Genomic DNA, 16,756 nt, shown 5'->3' on the forward strand with positions numbered 1-16,756 from the left:
GTAGGAGTTTATGCACCAAATGAGGGGAAATCTGAATTTTTTAAAAAGTTGCATGAGACCTTGATGGACTATTTGGATTATAATGTGATTTTGATGGGAGACATGAACGGAGTGGTATCTACACATATGGACAAGGCACAAAAGATGGCAGACTACCGAAAACCTTTTTTGAGATGACAGACAACTTGGACTTAGTTGATATCTGGAGAACAAAGAATCCCTTGGCTAGAGAGGGAACCTTCTTCTCTGAAGCCAAATTGATGTGGACAAGAATTGACCAGTTACAGATAGGTAGCCGTGTTGGTCTGCCATAGTCAAAACAAAAAAAAAAATTCCTTCCAGTAGCACCTTAAAGACCAACTAAGTCAGTTCTTGGTATGAGCTTTCGTGTGCATGCAATGTATCCCAGTGTATCTGAAGAAGTGTGCATGCACACGAAAGCTCATACCAAGAACTGACTTAGTTGGTCTTTAAGGTGCTACTGGAAGGAATTTTTTTTTTGTTTTAAGAATTGACCAAATATGGGTAACTAGAGGAATGGCTCCAAAGATAAGAAAAGTGGAAATTTGCCCCAAAACTTGCTCCGACTACAATGCTGTGAAGATGGAGATGAAACTAACACCAACTGGCTCCCTCAGATGGAGGATGAATGACACCTTAGTCAGAGATGAAGAAGTGATTAAGAAGGCCCAAAAAACCTTGAGAGACTATTTTGAGATAAATATGAATACCAATGTGGAAAAAAGAGTAATCTGGGACGCAAGCAAAGCTGTTATGAGAGGGTTCCTGATACAACAGAACGTATTAAAGAAGAGAATTCAAAATGAGAAGAAGGATAAGATATTGGAGAAAATAAAAGAAAGTGAAAAGAAATTGAGAGCAAAACCAAAGTAGCAAGAGATTTTGAGAGAAATAAAGTTACACCAAGTACAATATATGAAAATGATGAATCAGGAGATAGAATGGAAAATTAAACAAATGAGACAAAAGACATTTGAGTCGGCTAATAAATGTGGGAAATTGTTGTCTTGGCAAATGAAAAAAAAAACAAAAATTAAATACGGTTACAAATTTAGAAGTGGAAGGAAGGAACATACAGAACCCAGCTGAGATAAGAAACTGTTTCCAGAGGTACTTTAAACAATTATATACACAAGGACCGCAGAAAGAAATTGATTTAGATCGATTTTTGAAAACAAATGGATTACAAAAAATCTCCCAGTAAAATAAATTAATGCTGAACTATAAAATAACTGAACAGGAGATAGAAGGTGCCATTCAGAATATGCAACTAGGTAAATCTCCAGGACCGGACGGACTGACTTCTAAATATTACAGATCCTTAAAAGAATGGTTAGTACAACCTTTGAAGGAAGTATGTAACGAAATAATGGGTGGGAAAAGAGTACTAGAGTCATGGAAAGAAGCGTATATTACACTTGTACCGAAAACAGAGACTGAAAAGACGCAGCTTAAGAACTACCGCCCCATATCATTGCTCAATGTGGATTACAAAATCTTTGCAGACATTTTGGCTAAAAGATTTAAAAAAGTGTTAATGGAAGAGATCCATAAAGACCAAGCAGGCTTTCTCCCGGGAAGACATTTATCTGATAATGTGAGAAATAGAATCGACATTTTAGAAAAGTTACAAGTGAACATAAATACTAAGGCAGTTTTGATATTTGTGGACGCGGAGAAAGCCTTTGACAATATTTATTGGAGTTTTATGAAGAAGACCTTACAGGGGCTGGGGGCTGGTCAAGGCTTTGAAAACGGTATAAGTGCAATTTATTCAGAACAAAAGACTAAATTAATTGTAAATAACGTGGTGGTGGAAGAATTTAAGATAGAAAAAGGGACACGACAAGGTTGCCCAATCTCCCCATTGCTTTTTATATCGGGCCTGCTGAATATGATTAGAAGGGACCAGTTGGTTAAAGGTGTACAAGTCGGAGCTAAACAGTACAAGTTGAGAGCATTTGCAGATGACTTAGTATTGACGTTACAGGAGCCAGAATCTAGTACCAAAAGGGTTTTGGAACTGATTCAAGAATTTGGTCAGGTTGCAGGATTTAAACTGAATAAGTTAAAAACTAAGGTTTTAGAGAAAAATCTAACACCGATGGAGAGAGAGAGGCTTCAGAATGAGACAGGTTTAACAGTGGTTAAGAAAGTGAAATACCTGGGGATAAACATGACAGCAAAAAATGGGAACCTATTCAAAGACAATTACGAAAAATGTTGGGCTGAAGTGAAAAAAGATTTAGAAATTTGGTCAAATTTGAAGCTTTCACTGCTAGGCCGTATTGCTGCGATAAAAATGAATGTATTGCCTAGAATGTTGTTCTTGTTTCAAACTTTGCAAATTTTGGATAAAATGGACTGTTTCAAGAAGTGGCAGAGAGATATCTCTAGATTTGTCTGGCAGGGCAAGAAGCCTAGAATAAAATTTAAAATACTAACAGATGCAAAGGAAAGAGGTGGATTTGCCCTGCCAGACCTTAAACTTTACTATGAATCAGCAGCTTTTTGCTGGTTGAAAGAATGGCTGCTTCTTGAAAACACAGATATTTTGGATTTAGAAGGTTTTAATAATGTATTTGGATGGCATGCATATTTGTGGTATGATAAGGTCAAAGCACGTAAAGCATTTAAAAACCATATTGTCAGGAAAGCATTGTTTAATGTTTGGATAAGATATAAGGACTTATTGGAAAACAAAACCCCAAGGTGGCTGTCACCGATGGAAGCGAAAGCTCATAAAAAGCTTAATATGGAGGTTAGATGACCGAAATATTGGGGAATTTTGGAACAAGAGGGAGATAGATTGAAATTGCAGAGTTTTGAGAAATTAAAGAACAAAGTGCGAGACTGGCTTCATTATTATCAGATAATGGAGGCATATAATTTGGACAAGAAAATTGGCTTCCAGGTGGAAAAATCAAAATTAGAAACAGAACTGTTAGAACCCAAAACTAAGATTTTGTCAAAGATGTATAACTTGCTGTTGAAATGGAATACACAGGATGAAACAGTGAAATCTGCTATGATTAAATGGGCACAAGATGTTGGATATAACATAATGATGGCTGACTGGGAACAGTTCTGGACCATATGCCTTAAGAGAAAATATTATGAAATATTATGAAAATGATATACAGGTGGTACATGACACCAGTCAAGCTTGCAAAAATCTATCACCTGCCCGATAATAAATTTGGAAATGTAAGGAAACTGAAGGTACTTTCTTTCACCTTTGGTGGACGTGCCCAAGGATTAAGGCTTTCTGGGAGATGATTTATAATGAACTGAAAAGGGCAATTAAATATACTTTTTCGAAGAAACCAGAGGCCTTTCTCCTGGGCATGGTCGGCCAAATGGTGCCAAAGAAGGATAGAACTTTCTTTATGTATGCTACAACAGCAGCAAGAATAGTTATTGCAAAGTATTGGAAGACGCAAGATTTACCCACCCTGGAAGAATGGCAAATGAAGGTGATGGACTACATGGAATTGGCGGAAATGACTGGCAGAATCCAAGACCAGGGGAAAGAGTCAGTGGAAGATGATTGGAATAAATTTAAAGTCTATTTACAGAAATATTACAAAATTAATGAATGTTAGAATGATGTCAGAATGAAGTTAAGTGGTTTAAGCAGCAATGTTATAAAGGTGTATGAAAAATGGATTATTAACAGGTGAGAACTCAAAGTTATATTATATTAAGTTAAAAGATTAAGATAAAAATAAAGAGGGAAAGAAATTGCTGAATTAACTAACTGAATTAGAATACAAAAAAGGGAGGTGTGAGGAGGTCAGGGAAGCAAGGTTATGAATATATGATATGGAAAGATTGATGTGTTTTCTTTTCAAATTTTTTTTATCTTTTTTTGGGACTTTGTATTTTTTTCCTTTCTTTTTTCTATTTTTGTCTTTCTTCTATTTTTTTTTAATTTATGTATTTTTTTCCTTTGAAAACTTAATAAATATCATTAAAAAAAAGAGCTAATGGGAAAAGCAGCTGGCTGGGAAAGGGGGGTATAAACTGAAGAGGCTGCTTTTGAAGCTGTTTTTATTTAGTTTCTTTTTACTTTGCAAAGGCCTTGTCTTCTAAAAAGCTATCTATGTTATGTATGAGATTTAATGGCTTAATGTAATTATGCAAAGGATTTAGAAAGTAAGAAATGTTAGATTCTTATGTTAGATTCTTATTTCATTGATGGTGTGTGAGAATGTGAACCCAAGATCTCTGTTTAGACAAAATTTAATACCATGAGCCATTTGTTTTGGAATGCAGGGAAACAGGGGCAAAATGTGATCTGGTAATTAAGGTGCCTTGTCGAGGCAAATGTAAGATATATGGCTACTTGTCTGCCATTTATGGATAGAAGGAAATATAGCTCTTTGTCTCCTATAAAAGGTAATAGGAAATGGGTGTATCTTTTATGATTGGTTCTAGCAAACAGCCAATAGGAATTTCAACCAGGCTGATTGGACAGAGGCAGCCAAAGGAGGAGCAAGGGGGCTGGGCTGAGGAAATATAAGTGCTGGCCATCAGGGCTGGAGTGGGCAGAGCTTTGGTAACAATATACCACTGTGCCTATCATTTATTTGTCTGACAAATAAATTATTATTTTAATTTCTCTATTGCTGCGTTGAATATTTCATTCCAGCTAAGCGTTAACCACAAGCAGGGTGCTACACCTCCAGACCCAGCAGAGGCTCCCACTTCTGAAGTTCTGCTCCAAAATTGCAATTAGAGGGGGGAGTCACTCAACTTTGGAACTAGACACTAATGCCTCCCCCCACCCTTCCAGAATGCTGGTTCCTTTCACACATCTAATGTCTCAAAAGGACTAACATCTTCTGACTCATTTCAGAAGGAAGTTTAAAAAACAAAAATGTGTGCCAAGAGGCTTTGGCCAGAGGTCTACTAGCTTTTACTGAGTTTAAGACTTTAAGTGATGCCTGTCGTAAGAGTTCCAAGACTGGATGGGGCAGGGGGTGGGGGAGGAGTGTGGCAGAAATCGCCATAACTGGACAAAGGGGGTGAAAGACCTTTCTAAAGGGTCCCTAAGTGTAGACTGCTAGACAATAAAGAAAGTACAGATGTATAATAAATGCTGGAGATGTGGGATCTTATGCAGGTTTACTCAGAAGCAAGTCCCATGGAGTTCACTGGGGCTCCTTCCCTCCCAGGTAACTGGCCATACGTTTTCCAACTAAAATCAGATAGAGTGAAACTCCCGAAATAACACAAAGCAAATTGCTTAGAAAACAGATTATTTCTGATATTAATGGGCCCTGATCCAGTTCTGGCCTAATGCTCCTTTTGCATACAGGACAGTAAAACATGGCAGCCCCAGTGCTTATGGTTTTAACCATGTATTTGCCACTCTGACCCCCAAAACCCAGTCCATTTGTGTTCCTTCAAAAGGCTTCTCTTTCCACACTGTGCCAGGGAGAGGGAGGGGCTTGGTGATGGTCAGAAGGGTCAGCCAATCAGCACCTCTGTCTGGGCAGCTGGCTTCTCCTTAAGCAGGACCAGAACTCAAGGCTTGCTTGTCTCAGCCTCAGGATCCCACCCTTCTCTTCCCCTCCCAGAAGAAAATGAACTAGACAGATTTCCACCTCAGAAGGCCTAAGCCAAGCCCAGCGTGGAAGGAAGCGCAGGCAAGGGAGACATTTCCTGGGTAGGATGTGCAGGTCCAGAGAGGGTCATACTGGGGGGGGTGTCTTTGCCCTCCAAGTCTCATTCTATGTCCCCCCCCACCCCATACCTTCCCAGCCCCCATTAAGACCTTCATTAAGGGAAGGGGAGATGCCCCTGCCCTGGTGGAGACCCCCACCCTCCATTTCCTTTCCTCCAAGCAGCCCCCTCCCCGCAATTCTGGCCCTTGGAGGGAAGTATATTGGGGGGGGGGTAGGTGTGACTCTGTACCTCTCCTGCCTTCCACTCACCTCCGCTCTGGTTGTAGCGATTCTGCAGAGTCTGCAGATTCACCCTGAATGCCAGCTCAGAGCCCTGGAAGTTCTGAGTGTTCCTGTGCCAGTACTGAGGATCCTCCTTTTCCACCTTCCTTATCCAGGGGACACGAGGCAGATACTCCTTGGTTTCACTGTCGTACTGAACAAATGGCTGGGCATCCACGTATCCCACAGCAATGAACTGGGGCAGCCCCTGGCCAGGCTCAGACATGGCTGTGTAGAAGTAGCGCAGGGAGTGAGAAGTGGAGTCTGGAAAGGAAGAGAAAAGGGGGAAGAGAGTTAGGGGTCCTGCAGATGAAGGGAGCAGCCCTAAATCAGGAGATACAAAGTTCAGCAGGGTTTGGGGAGGTTTGTAGACCTGCCCTTAAACATAGAGGAAGCAGAGCAGAGGGAGCCTAAGAATCAGAGAGTTGGAAGAGGAAAAGATAGGATATAAATACAAGTAATAATAGCCCATGGAGCAGAGGGCGAGAAAAAGCTCTGGCAGGCAGCACTAAATCCCTGCATGTCTCTGCTGAGGCTCCGTGTGAGGGAGAGAGAGGCCAGCCCCTCCCTTTTTGCCAAGTGGGCAGGAATTGCCCCCCACTTGCAAGCGCCAGGCTGATGAGAGCTCCCACAACATGGTCTGAAGGCTCAGGATGCAGGCACTGAGTGGAAGCTTAAAGTTACTGTGAGAATTTGTTGTTGTTGTTGTTTAGTCATTTAGTCGTGTCCGACTCTTTGTGACCCCATGGACCAGAGCACGCCAGGCACTCCTGTCTTCCACTGCCTCCCGCAGTTTGGTCAAACTCATGCTGGTAGCTTCGAGAATACTGTCCAACCATCTTGCCCACTGTTGTCCCCTTCTCCTTGTGCCGTCCATCTTTCCCAGCATCAGGTTCTTTTCCAGGGAGTCTTCTCTTCTCATGAGGTGGCCAAAGTATTGGAGTCTCAGCTTCAGGATCTGTCCTTCCAGTGAGCACTGACGGCTGATTTCCTTCAAGATGGAGAGGTTTAATCTTCTTGCAGTCCATGGGACTCTCAAGAGTCTCCTCCAGCACCATAATTCAAAAGCATCAATTCTTCGGCGATCAGCCTTCTTTATGGTCCAGCTCTCACTTCCATAAATCACTGAGCCAACAGTGTGATGCGGCAGCTAAAAAAGCCAATTCAATTCTGGGCTGCATCAATAGGAGTATAGCATCTAGATCAAGGGAAGTAATAGTGCCACTGTATTCTGCTCTGGTCAGACCTCACCTGGAGTACTGTGTCCAGTTCTGGGCACCACAGTTCAAGAAGGACACTGACAAACTGGAACGTGTCCAGAGGAGGGCAACCAAAATGGTCAAAGGCCTGGAAACGATGCCTTATGAGGAACGGCTAAGGGAGCTGGGCATGTTTAGCCTGGAGAAGAGGAGGTTAAGGGGTGATATGATAGCCATGTTCAAATATATAAAAGGATGTCACATAGAGGAGGGAGAAAGGTTGTTTTCTGCTGCTCCAGAGAAGCGGACACGGAGCAATGGTTCCAAACTACAAGAAAGAAGATTCCACCTAAACATTAGGAAGAACTTCCTGACAGTAAGAGCTGTTCAACAGTGGAATTTGCTGCCAAGGAGTGTGGTGGAGTCTCCTTCTTTGGAGGTCTTTAAGCAGAGGCTTGACAACCATATGTCAGGAGTGCTCTGATGGTGTTTCCTGCTTGGCAGGGGGTTGGACTCGATGGCTCGATGGGTGGTCTCTTCCAACTCTATGATTCTATGATTCTACTGGGAAAACCCTAGCTTTAACTATATGGACCTTTGTTGGCAAGATGATGTCTCTGTTTTTTAGGATGATGTCTAGGTTTGTCATTGCTTTTCTCCCAAGAAGCAGGTGTCTTTTAATTTCATGGCTGCTGTCACCATCTGCAGTGATCATGGAGCCCAAGAAAGTAAAATCTCTCACTGCCTCCAGTTCTTGCCCTTCTATTTGCCAGGAGAATTTATATGTACAAGCAACTATTAAACTAATGCCAGTATTATATTCATACCATTTTCCATTAGAGAAGCACAAAAACTATTTACTATAAAAGCAAACAATATTTTTTTGTGGGGGGAGGAATCACAAACATAAGAAAATAACCAACCAACCCAAACTAGATAATCATATTCTTCTATAGATAGGATCCGAATGCAAAACAAATCTTATCTCCCTCATCTCATAAGCAGCAGGGGTCAAGGAGAATTCAAAAATAATCTCAACACCCTATTCCCCCCTCCCACTCACAAAAATGCCCTGGTGCTATCTCCAGATCTTTCTCCCATGAAGAATACGCTTGTCTCACAAAAGTTTAAAATATTTTTCTTTGGGCAACCCTATCCAGACAGGCAAATGTTGACATGTTTTGACCTCTCAATGCTAATTTTAGTTATTTTTTAATGTTTTAAACTGTTTTTTATTATTTTACTATCTCCTGTAAATCAATAAGTTCATACCACAATCGAGCAGGATATACATTTTTTCAGTTAAACAGAGAACATGAGTGGCAACCCCAAAATGAGAATTCTCCCCAAAAGGAGAATTGGGGGAGGGGGAGGGAGAATATAAAGGAGGGGTATTCAAGGGGAACCGGGCTGTAGGGTGGGGGCCCCCCTTTTGTTTCTCAGGAGTTGTTTGTGCCTGTAGTGCACAGAAACGGCAGAGAGAAGTCCCCTGAATAATTTAAGAAACCTACATTTTTGACAGGCAACAGGAAAGGGGTTTTCTTAGTGGGGGAGACTGGGGGAGTTACAACTGTAAAGTAGAAGAACCTGATTATGCATGTGGCTGTGAAAGGGAACTCCTGACCAACACAAGATTGAGAATTGCGGGTGGGGATCCCTTATTCAGACGTTTCCCCCGCAATGAAGTCAGCTCTACACGAGTCCAGCTCCCACCCCCAGGCTGGGCTCCAGGGTTTTTAGCTGAGTTTTTAGAGCGGCTGAGGGTTAGAAGAGGGAAGGTAAAAAGAGAAGAGGGAAGACTGTACTGTATCCGTATCTCTCTCACACACACACACACTCAGAAACACACAAACCAGAGTCAACACGAAGCTGCAGGGGGCGGGACAGGCGAGTCACTCCCCCCCCCCCATGAATCCTGCCAACACCTTCAAGCTTTGCTTTGGTCTTTGCTTGAGCCCCGAGCCAAGGAGGGAAGCGGCCCCTGCCCCGGACGGCATACAAAACAAGCCCCAAGTCGGGGAAACAGATGTCTGGGGAGGGATCATTTTCTCCGCCCGCCCCAGAGCCCAGTCCTCACCTGCGCAGTCCAGGAGCAGCAGCAGGTGGGCAGCCGCCCCCAGGATCAGGGGGGGCCAGCGGAGGAGGAGGAGGACCCCCATCTCCCTCCAAAACGAAGCTCCTTTTCCTCCTCCCTCCGCCGCCCTGAGACCCGCTCTCTGCCCCGCCCGCGGAACCAGCAGCAGAGCGAGCCGGGATTGGGCGAGGGGAAAATATTCCACCAATCGGACATCTTCGCGCAGATGGCGGCACCGGTCGCCAGGCAGACTTCGAGGCACAAGTGGCGAGCGAGGCTGGACAGGGAACGAGGAAGTTCTTGCAGCTCCTCGCTGGGAATCGCCGCCTCCTCCCCTCCCTCCCTCCCTCCCTCCCAGCTCTGCCTGTCTTTACCTGCAGGGAGGGCGGAGGGAGTTTCCCAGGGGAGGGGGGAGGGGGGTCCAAGAGAACCTCTTCCCTGGAGAGGCGCAAGAAGGTGAAGCTTTGGCTCAGTGGAAGGGAAGCTGCTTGGGAGACGCCAGGTTCAGCCCCCGCATCTCCGAGGGGGGGGGGTCTGGGAATCCCCCCCCTTTCTGGAACTGGGGGGAGGGGGGCTGTGAGATCCCCAGGGAGATGGACTCGTGGGCGGAGTCTGTCAAGCTGTCAGTCAAGCCCAACATTCCCAGAGGACTAGCTGCCTCTATGTGGCAGGTGGTCTGTTGGTGGGTTGCTGCTGGGAGTGGTAACTGGTAACTTCTGGAATGCAGAGAGGCAGGAAACTCAGGTGGTACCCAGTGAGGAAAAGTTCGTGTCACCCCTCCCCCAACATTGAATATTTTTTTTAAAAAAATTTTGCCTGCAAAAATGGTTTTACGTGATTTCATATTTTCTTACAAAGGAATGTGGATTCTGGGCCTCTGATAACAAGTAGGCGACTATGGACTGATACTTCAATCTAAGGATGAATTGTGTTTTGGCTTGTGTTCTTTTATTTATATCTATGGTTTATTTAGTTAATAAAAAATATTTTTTTAAACCTGCAAAGTGGTTTACCCAAAAAAAACACACAAAACAAAACACCACAGCAGTAAAATCAAGAAAAATTAACAACCCTACTTTACAATAATAATAATAATAATAATAATAATTTATTATTTATACCCCGCCCATCTGGCTGAGTTTCCCCGGTCACTCTGGGCGGCTCCCAATCGAGTGTTAAAAACAATACAGCATTAAATATTAAAAAACCTCCCTAAACAGGACTGCCTTCAGGTGTCTTTTAAAGTTAGGATAGCTGCTTATTTCCTTCACATCTGAAGGGAGGGTGTTCGACTACTTTAAAACGTACAGAAGCTAAAATATTAAGATTAAAATTACTTCAACTTCCTAAGCATCTAGGTATGCTTGCCTAAAGAAGAATGCTTTCAGCAGGTGACCCAAAAGAGTCTAGCAAAGGCAGGTGCTGTGTTGCAATAGGCGTGGAGTTCCAAAGTGCAGGTGCCGTCACAGTAAACAATGCAGTACAGATATTATGAGGGACCTGTAGTAGTGCTTGAAACTACTGAAGGGGAGGTTTTATTTATTGTGATTTCACCATGCTCTGTATTATCAACAAAAGGTGTGTTTCTCCGTTCCAACCTGGATTGTTTCCCAGGGGACTTTGTCCCCTTCTGCCTCCCTCAGCAACCTCTGAGTCAGGTTGGAAAGTCCCAGGGCAGTTCCCAGAACAAGGCCTTTTTATTTTTAATGTTTGTTTTCATTTTACATATAAGATGAATAGCCGAGGGTGCAGTAAAGTCTTTGGCAAGTTACAATAATCTAAAATGCCAAGCTAGCAAAGGAATCTCAAGTGACTGCCTCTCAGGCTGCTTGACTGACATTTCTCACAACAACTGAAGAACGGAAGCAGATTTTGCTGAGAAATGAGTCGTCCTTCATTAACACTGGAGTGTGTTTGTGTGTGTTTGTTTCCTGCCCTCCCTCTTTCTCTCTGCCACAAGACCCCCCCCCCATTTCTCCACAGTCCCTAGTTGTATTTCCTCGCTTTCCCCTTTTTGCGAGTGGGTGTATGCCTACCTATGGTATGGAAAAGCGGAAATATATAAAACTTTTACAAAGCACATAATCAGAAAAAAACCTATTTAGAGTATGAGGAAAGTATAAAAACTTATTAGAAAGAAAAACACCACTGTGGATATCCCCAGTGGAAGCTACAACCAGGAAAAGAATAAATATGGATAAGCAGTGGTTAACTTACAGTGAAATTTTATCTCTTACAGGACAGGAACCAAAACTGAGAAATCTCGATGAATTAAGAAATCTGGTTACCAATTAGCTACAGGTACATTACATTAATGAATTGTTTAAGATAGATAGGAAAAATGGCTTTGCAGAACAAGTCTCAGTTTACCAAAGACCTTTTAGATACAAATATAAAAGTATTATCAAATATGTACAAACTGCTGCTGGAGTGGGAAACAAAAAAGGAATTTGTGAAATTTAGCAAGATTAAGTGGGCACAGGATGTGGGACACAATATCGATCATGAATTATGGGGAAAGTTGTGGAAAATAAATATGAATTTTTTGGCAAGTTATGCGATAAAAAATTATATGATGAAAATGGCCCACAGATGGTATTTAACACCCATCAGATTGGCGAAAATGTCTAAAGAAGAAAAAGGAATATGTTGGAAGTGTAATGAAATTGAGGGATCTTTTATTCACATGTGTTCGTCGTGTAAAATAATTAAGGAATATTGGGAAATGATATAAAATGAAATTTAAAAGATACCTAAAAAAACTTTCCCCACAACACCTGAGAGTAACAATGGAGGTCCCCAAAAACAAGAGAGTTTATTACTATATGCCACTGCTGCAGATAGAACCTTATTGGCACAAAGGTGGAGAACAAGGATAGTACCCACTCAGGAAGAATGGCAGTGTAAAATATTCTGAACTGGCTGGTTAACGAACAGGATAAGAGAAAACAGATATAAGGAATATAAGGAGGAATGGATATTTACTGAATATTTCAAGAACCAGTATAGAGAAAGACATAGCTTAGCAGGTCTCATGTAAATCCAGCAGAGTTGAAATAGATAAAGAGTATTTAATAGATAAGAAACTGGATGATTAAAAAGATGTGGATTATGTAGAGTAGTAGAAAAGCAAAGGAACCAGGAAAAGTGTGGAAGGAAAGTCATATGGTTTATGTATACATGTTGTATTTGGTATGAAGTTGTAAGTGGGACGAGGGAAGGAGGGAGGGGTTAAATATGCTCTCAGTTCCTGTTTTTGAAAATGTAATTAATTTTTTTTAATGATCCCCTCCCCAAAGAGGCCTTTTTTCTTTTTCTTTTTTTAAATAATATTTATTAAAAGTTTAAAAATTACAAAAAGAAAGAAAGAGAATTAAACAAAACAATATAATACAATACAAAAACAAAAAAACTACATAAAACATTGAATTACCAAAAACAAGAACAATTAAAAACACATCCAATCTTTTCAATCGTATCTTTCATTCACTTGTTTCATTGACTTCCTCACGCCTCCCTTTTTTTTTATGATCCCCTCCCCAAAGAGCCCTGTTTTCAAGGTGGGCACCCACCCCCAACCATTCCTCACTCACCAATGGAGGAGCTGGTGGAGCTGCTCAAACTTTAACATACATGTCAGTCTGCAATCTTCTAAGATTATACAATAATATGATAATGATACAGGAATAATTAGGGGCTGCTTTGCAACCCTCGGTGCAGTTCTCCATGTGTTGCCTAGATGTATTATTATCTGCACATGCACACCCACAAATGACTTGCAGTGCTCCAATATTACTTTGTTTTCTGCCAAGACCCATTGGACGTAGCATAACTCCCACACCAAGGCCTGCCCAACACATTTTAACACCTGAGGCCGGCCCCCAAATGGCATCCTACTCACCACCAGGGAAGAAGCAGCGAGGGAAGATTTATATCCAGGGTGGAGGGATAAAAAATACTTTATTTAAATTTTAAATCTTTTAAATGGTATTGTTTTAACATTTTGAGGTTTGCTGCCCTGAGCTCCTTTGGGAGGAAGAGTGGGGTATAAATTTAAATATTAAATATTTTGGGCATCTTCTTAGTGGGAGAACTTCCTCCTGGGTTTGCGGACTTTCGGGGCAACCCTGCCTTGGACACCCCCATCCACACTTTGCCCCAGATCAGAGATCTAACAATTTCTTTTATTAGATTCCCAACCATCCTTTCTTTCGTCCTGGAACCAAAGGCAGCATCCAGGTGGTTCCTCACCCAGGAACTGACCAGACTTCACACCCTCTTGGTCTCATATAACTTAATCCCACCCCTGCAAAACCACAGATTATGACCCCATCTCCCTTTGTGTACTAGTTCTTCAGTCACTTTTCACTGGAAGAACAATTATCGGCACCTCCCATCCAGAGTCTGTGAATATTCTCAGGAACTTCAAAATCTCTGGAACTCCTGTGATAAGAAAAGAACTACTAAAGACAAAGGGGATGCACCCTTATTTATTTAAGTCAAACATATATTACAAAAGAAAAAAACAAATTACATCCAGTGTCTTCAAAGCAAGGTGCAGCAAATCCATTGGGTTAGACGAGAAGAGTCCTGCGGCCCCTGGAGGTCTCCTTCCTGGCTTCCTCCTTGGCTGTCAGCAGGATCAGGCCCTCTCATCTCCTGTAGGAGAGTCACTACACCCCATCCCCTCAACCTCTCAGTTCCCCACTTTCTCCATTTCCCCCTTCAGCTGCTTCTTCCTCCCCCTCCATCCTGTTTCTCAACTCACTGCCCCAGGGCATCATGGGAGGCCCAGGGTGGACCCCCAGAGAACAGCAGCTGGTTGTCCTGGACGTGGAGCTCCATGAACCAGGCTGGAGAACTGGAGCCTTGAAGGTATCGGGACAGAAAGAGGGTCTGGAGGAAACTGCCTCAGCAGCTGCCATTGCTACAGGGAGGGTCTGAATGCCAGTGAGGTTCTGGGGATGTAGAAGGTGACCCAAGAGGGCTGGTGGTGGACGTCCCTCCCATCTGCAGAGGAACTGGAGCACGGCTCTTGGTCAACAGACAAAACCCGTCCACATCCAGATGTTGTAACCGGAGATGATGCCCTCCTTGGCTTCTACGGGATCAATGGCCAATGTCTGTCCTTCATCTTCTGAGGCAAACTTGCAAGGTTCCAGATCAGAATTGGATCCAATTCTGACAGCCTCTCTAGTCTTCAGCCACTCTGTTCCTTCTCTCTTTCAGCTTCAACTCCTGAGCATCTAAGTATCCCTGACCAACATCCCTTCCTGCCAGTTTCTTCACTTCCTCACACAGAAAGTGGGTGGAAAACACTGCCTTTATACATTCCATGACATTACATCCAGGTAGCCAAAGGCTGGGCTGCCCAAGAGGCAGGTAGGCAGTAACAATTTAGCCTATTTCATGCATAATACACCTAAAGATGTTGCCTTTCCTTCAATTTGGGTGGAAAGTGAGTGACATAAGATTGGGGAAGGGCTTGTGGAGGAAACCACAGCAACAAAGAACCAAGAGATACCATCAAAATCACTGCAAGTGGTTGTCAATCTCCTCATCCCTTTTTAATATTATAATTTTTAAAATGTATTTCTATTAAAGATTTCTTAGTTTACAAAAATATGTGCAATGTCTCTTATTTCAAGTTGTGTTTTGTACAGATCAGTTCCATTTGTTGTGAGACATTAGTCTCCTCATTAATTTTAAACGCTTTTAGTTGCATATTTCTGGAGGATTTCTCATTAATACAAGCACATTTCTGCAAAGCAAAATTGGCCATAATCCATCAGAAAAGCATGATTACCCTCAAATTCAAGTTACACCTGGAGTCAGAATGAATGGGTGAGAGCCAGGATTAAGGAACATCAGAATCAGCATTAAAGGACAGCAGGAGCTCTGAGTCTCTGCAATTCACAGCAAAACTTGGGCAGGCTCCTTCTGGTCTCATCTCACACACCAGGCTGGTATGAAACTGCAGAAATAAAGAACAGTTCAAAGTTAAGCCAACATCATGGTGTGGGGACATCAGCATTACAGAGCTAGTGGGAACCCAAAGGCCGTCTACTCCAGCCTCCCAAGGAAAGCCACCTTCCCTCATCATGTCAAATCAGACATGAGATATGCCAGGAGCACCACCAAAATGGGCCTGCAGAGGGCAGCTCGAGCAAGTGAGCCAAGCTGCACTCTTTGGGGGAATACCAGAAGGACACAAAGCAGTCCTACCAGAAGGAAAACTCCCTTCCAGAACCCCTTCCAAGATCTCTCATTTGGATCCTGCGTAGAACCCATTTGTCAGGTAGAGGAGCTCAGATGAAGAGACAGAATGAGCCACAAGAGCGATTTTAAGCTCAATGGACACTGCAGATTATGTCACTCTTGGGAAACCCGGGGGGGTAACAGCTTTTTCCCATTTGAGGATGTTCCCCACAGAGTCTTCTGCAAGAGCCCCACTTTGCCCCCACCTGCACCTCCACTTACCCCTGACGGAGCTGTTGGGCCCCTGGTCACTTGCTGCAAAAGGGAGGAGACACAGGAGTCAGGATCCCAGGGAGCAAGATCCCATCCCCCAGCCCTTCTCCTCCCTCCTTCCGACCCCATCCCAAATCAGTCTCAATATGGGGATATTCAGGGAGAGGCAGCCCAGAGACAAGGGGGCTCAAGGACAGCAGTGGGGGGAGAAGCAGACGCTGGAGGGCAAAGAGAGATGGGCACAGCCTGGCATGGAGGCAGCGGGGGACTAGAGCGGGGGTGGGTGTGATTTGGGAAGGAAGGGGGCAGAAAGGCAGAAACAAGGGGGGGGGGAGCAGAGGTGCCAGCTTCAGGTTCCTGTAAATTAAACCACCAGAGACCCCTCTCTCCCCCCACCCTCGGCTCTTCCTCCTGCTCCTTCTTGGAGCCCCTCCCTCAGCCGACAGTCTCTCTGCAGCCTTTTCCTGGCCCTGAGGGACCCCTTGCTGTCCAGACAGGCTGAGCAGACAGGCTTAAGCTTCCCATCAGGGTCTTGGGCTTCAGGACTAGGCCACCACCAGGTTTGGTTTGGTCTGTTTGTAACGTGTTCCTGCTTCATATTGGGGGGAAATACGTCAGACAGAGAGAGGGGAGGAGTCACTCACTTGGGGTTTCTTCGTAGGCTGATTTCCCTGTGAAGACAAAAGCAGAAGGTCAGAGCTGGAAGGGACCTCCAGAGGCCACCCAGACCTATTTCAACCATTTGGCTCTCAGATACTGAAACCTTCCCAGCAGATGCTCCTCTTGTCTCTTCCAAACACCTCCAATGAAGGGGAGCCCAGAAGGGGATATTTTCAAGGAACTCATTTTACAAAGAAGTAGAAAAAAATGAGGAAATTAAAATTTAAAAATCAACATGGGAACCAGGCAGTGGACAAATTCCAAAGGGTAGAAGGAAACATTATCCAATCCCTTCACTTATTCCTTTTCAGATTATTATTTCACTCCTAAAGGTAAAGATAAAGGTACCCCTGACCATTAGGTGCAGTCGTGACCGA

At 43.4% G+C, this 16,756-nt stretch overlaps 2 protein-coding genes and 1 long non-coding RNA gene across 7 annotated transcripts in view; 1 reads left to right on the plus strand and 2 right to left on the minus strand.

Annotated features, from left to right (window-relative positions):
* The window catches only part of LOC309364986 (major histocompatibility complex class I-related gene protein-like), a 91,067-nt gene extending 81,654 nt beyond the window's left edge, over positions 1–9,413 (minus strand). For all 4 annotated transcript variants that reach the window (XR_014165907.1, XM_081903058.1, XM_081903057.1 and 1 more), the window contains exons 1-2: positions 9,252–9,413; positions 5,964–6,239 (exon numbers count right to left, since the gene is read on the minus strand). Coding sequence is in view for 3 of the 4 variants with exons in the window: in XM_081903058.1 (XP_081759184.1) it covers positions 5,964–6,239; positions 9,252–9,333 (358 nt within the window). In the remaining variant the exon portion in view is untranslated. The remainder of the gene's footprint in view (positions 1–5,963; positions 6,240–9,251) is intronic.
* The window catches only part of LOC309365273, an 89,133-nt gene that overhangs the window by 34,567 nt on the left and 37,810 nt on the right, over positions 1–16,756 (plus strand). The window contains exons 3-4 of the long non-coding RNA XR_014165941.1: positions 11,488–11,549; positions 13,334–13,894. This is a non-coding gene — a long non-coding RNA (uncharacterized lncRNA). The remainder of the gene's footprint in view (positions 1–11,487; positions 11,550–13,333; positions 13,895–16,756) is intronic.
* Positions 14,948–16,756, minus strand: part of LOC309364993 (major histocompatibility complex class I-related gene protein-like) — a 28,191-nt gene continuing 26,382 nt past the window's right edge. Inside the window, exons 6-8 of one of the 2 annotated variants that reach the window (XR_014165908.1) lie at positions 16,303–16,390; positions 15,729–15,761; positions 14,948–15,222 (exon numbers count right to left, since the gene is read on the minus strand). Coding sequence is in view for 1 of the 2 variants with exons in the window: in XM_081903067.1 (XP_081759193.1) it covers positions 15,200–15,222; positions 15,729–15,761; positions 16,364–16,390 (83 nt within the window). In the remaining variant the exon portion in view is untranslated. The remainder of the gene's footprint in view (positions 15,223–15,728; positions 15,762–16,302; positions 16,391–16,756) is intronic. The other variant, XM_081903067.1, reaches the window with a different exon arrangement.

Source organism: Podarcis melisellensis (assembly GCF_964234715.1).
Source record: "Podarcis melisellensis genome assembly, chromosome: 2".
Lineage (NCBI taxonomy): Eukaryota > Metazoa > Chordata > Lepidosauria > Squamata > Lacertidae > Podarcis > Podarcis melisellensis.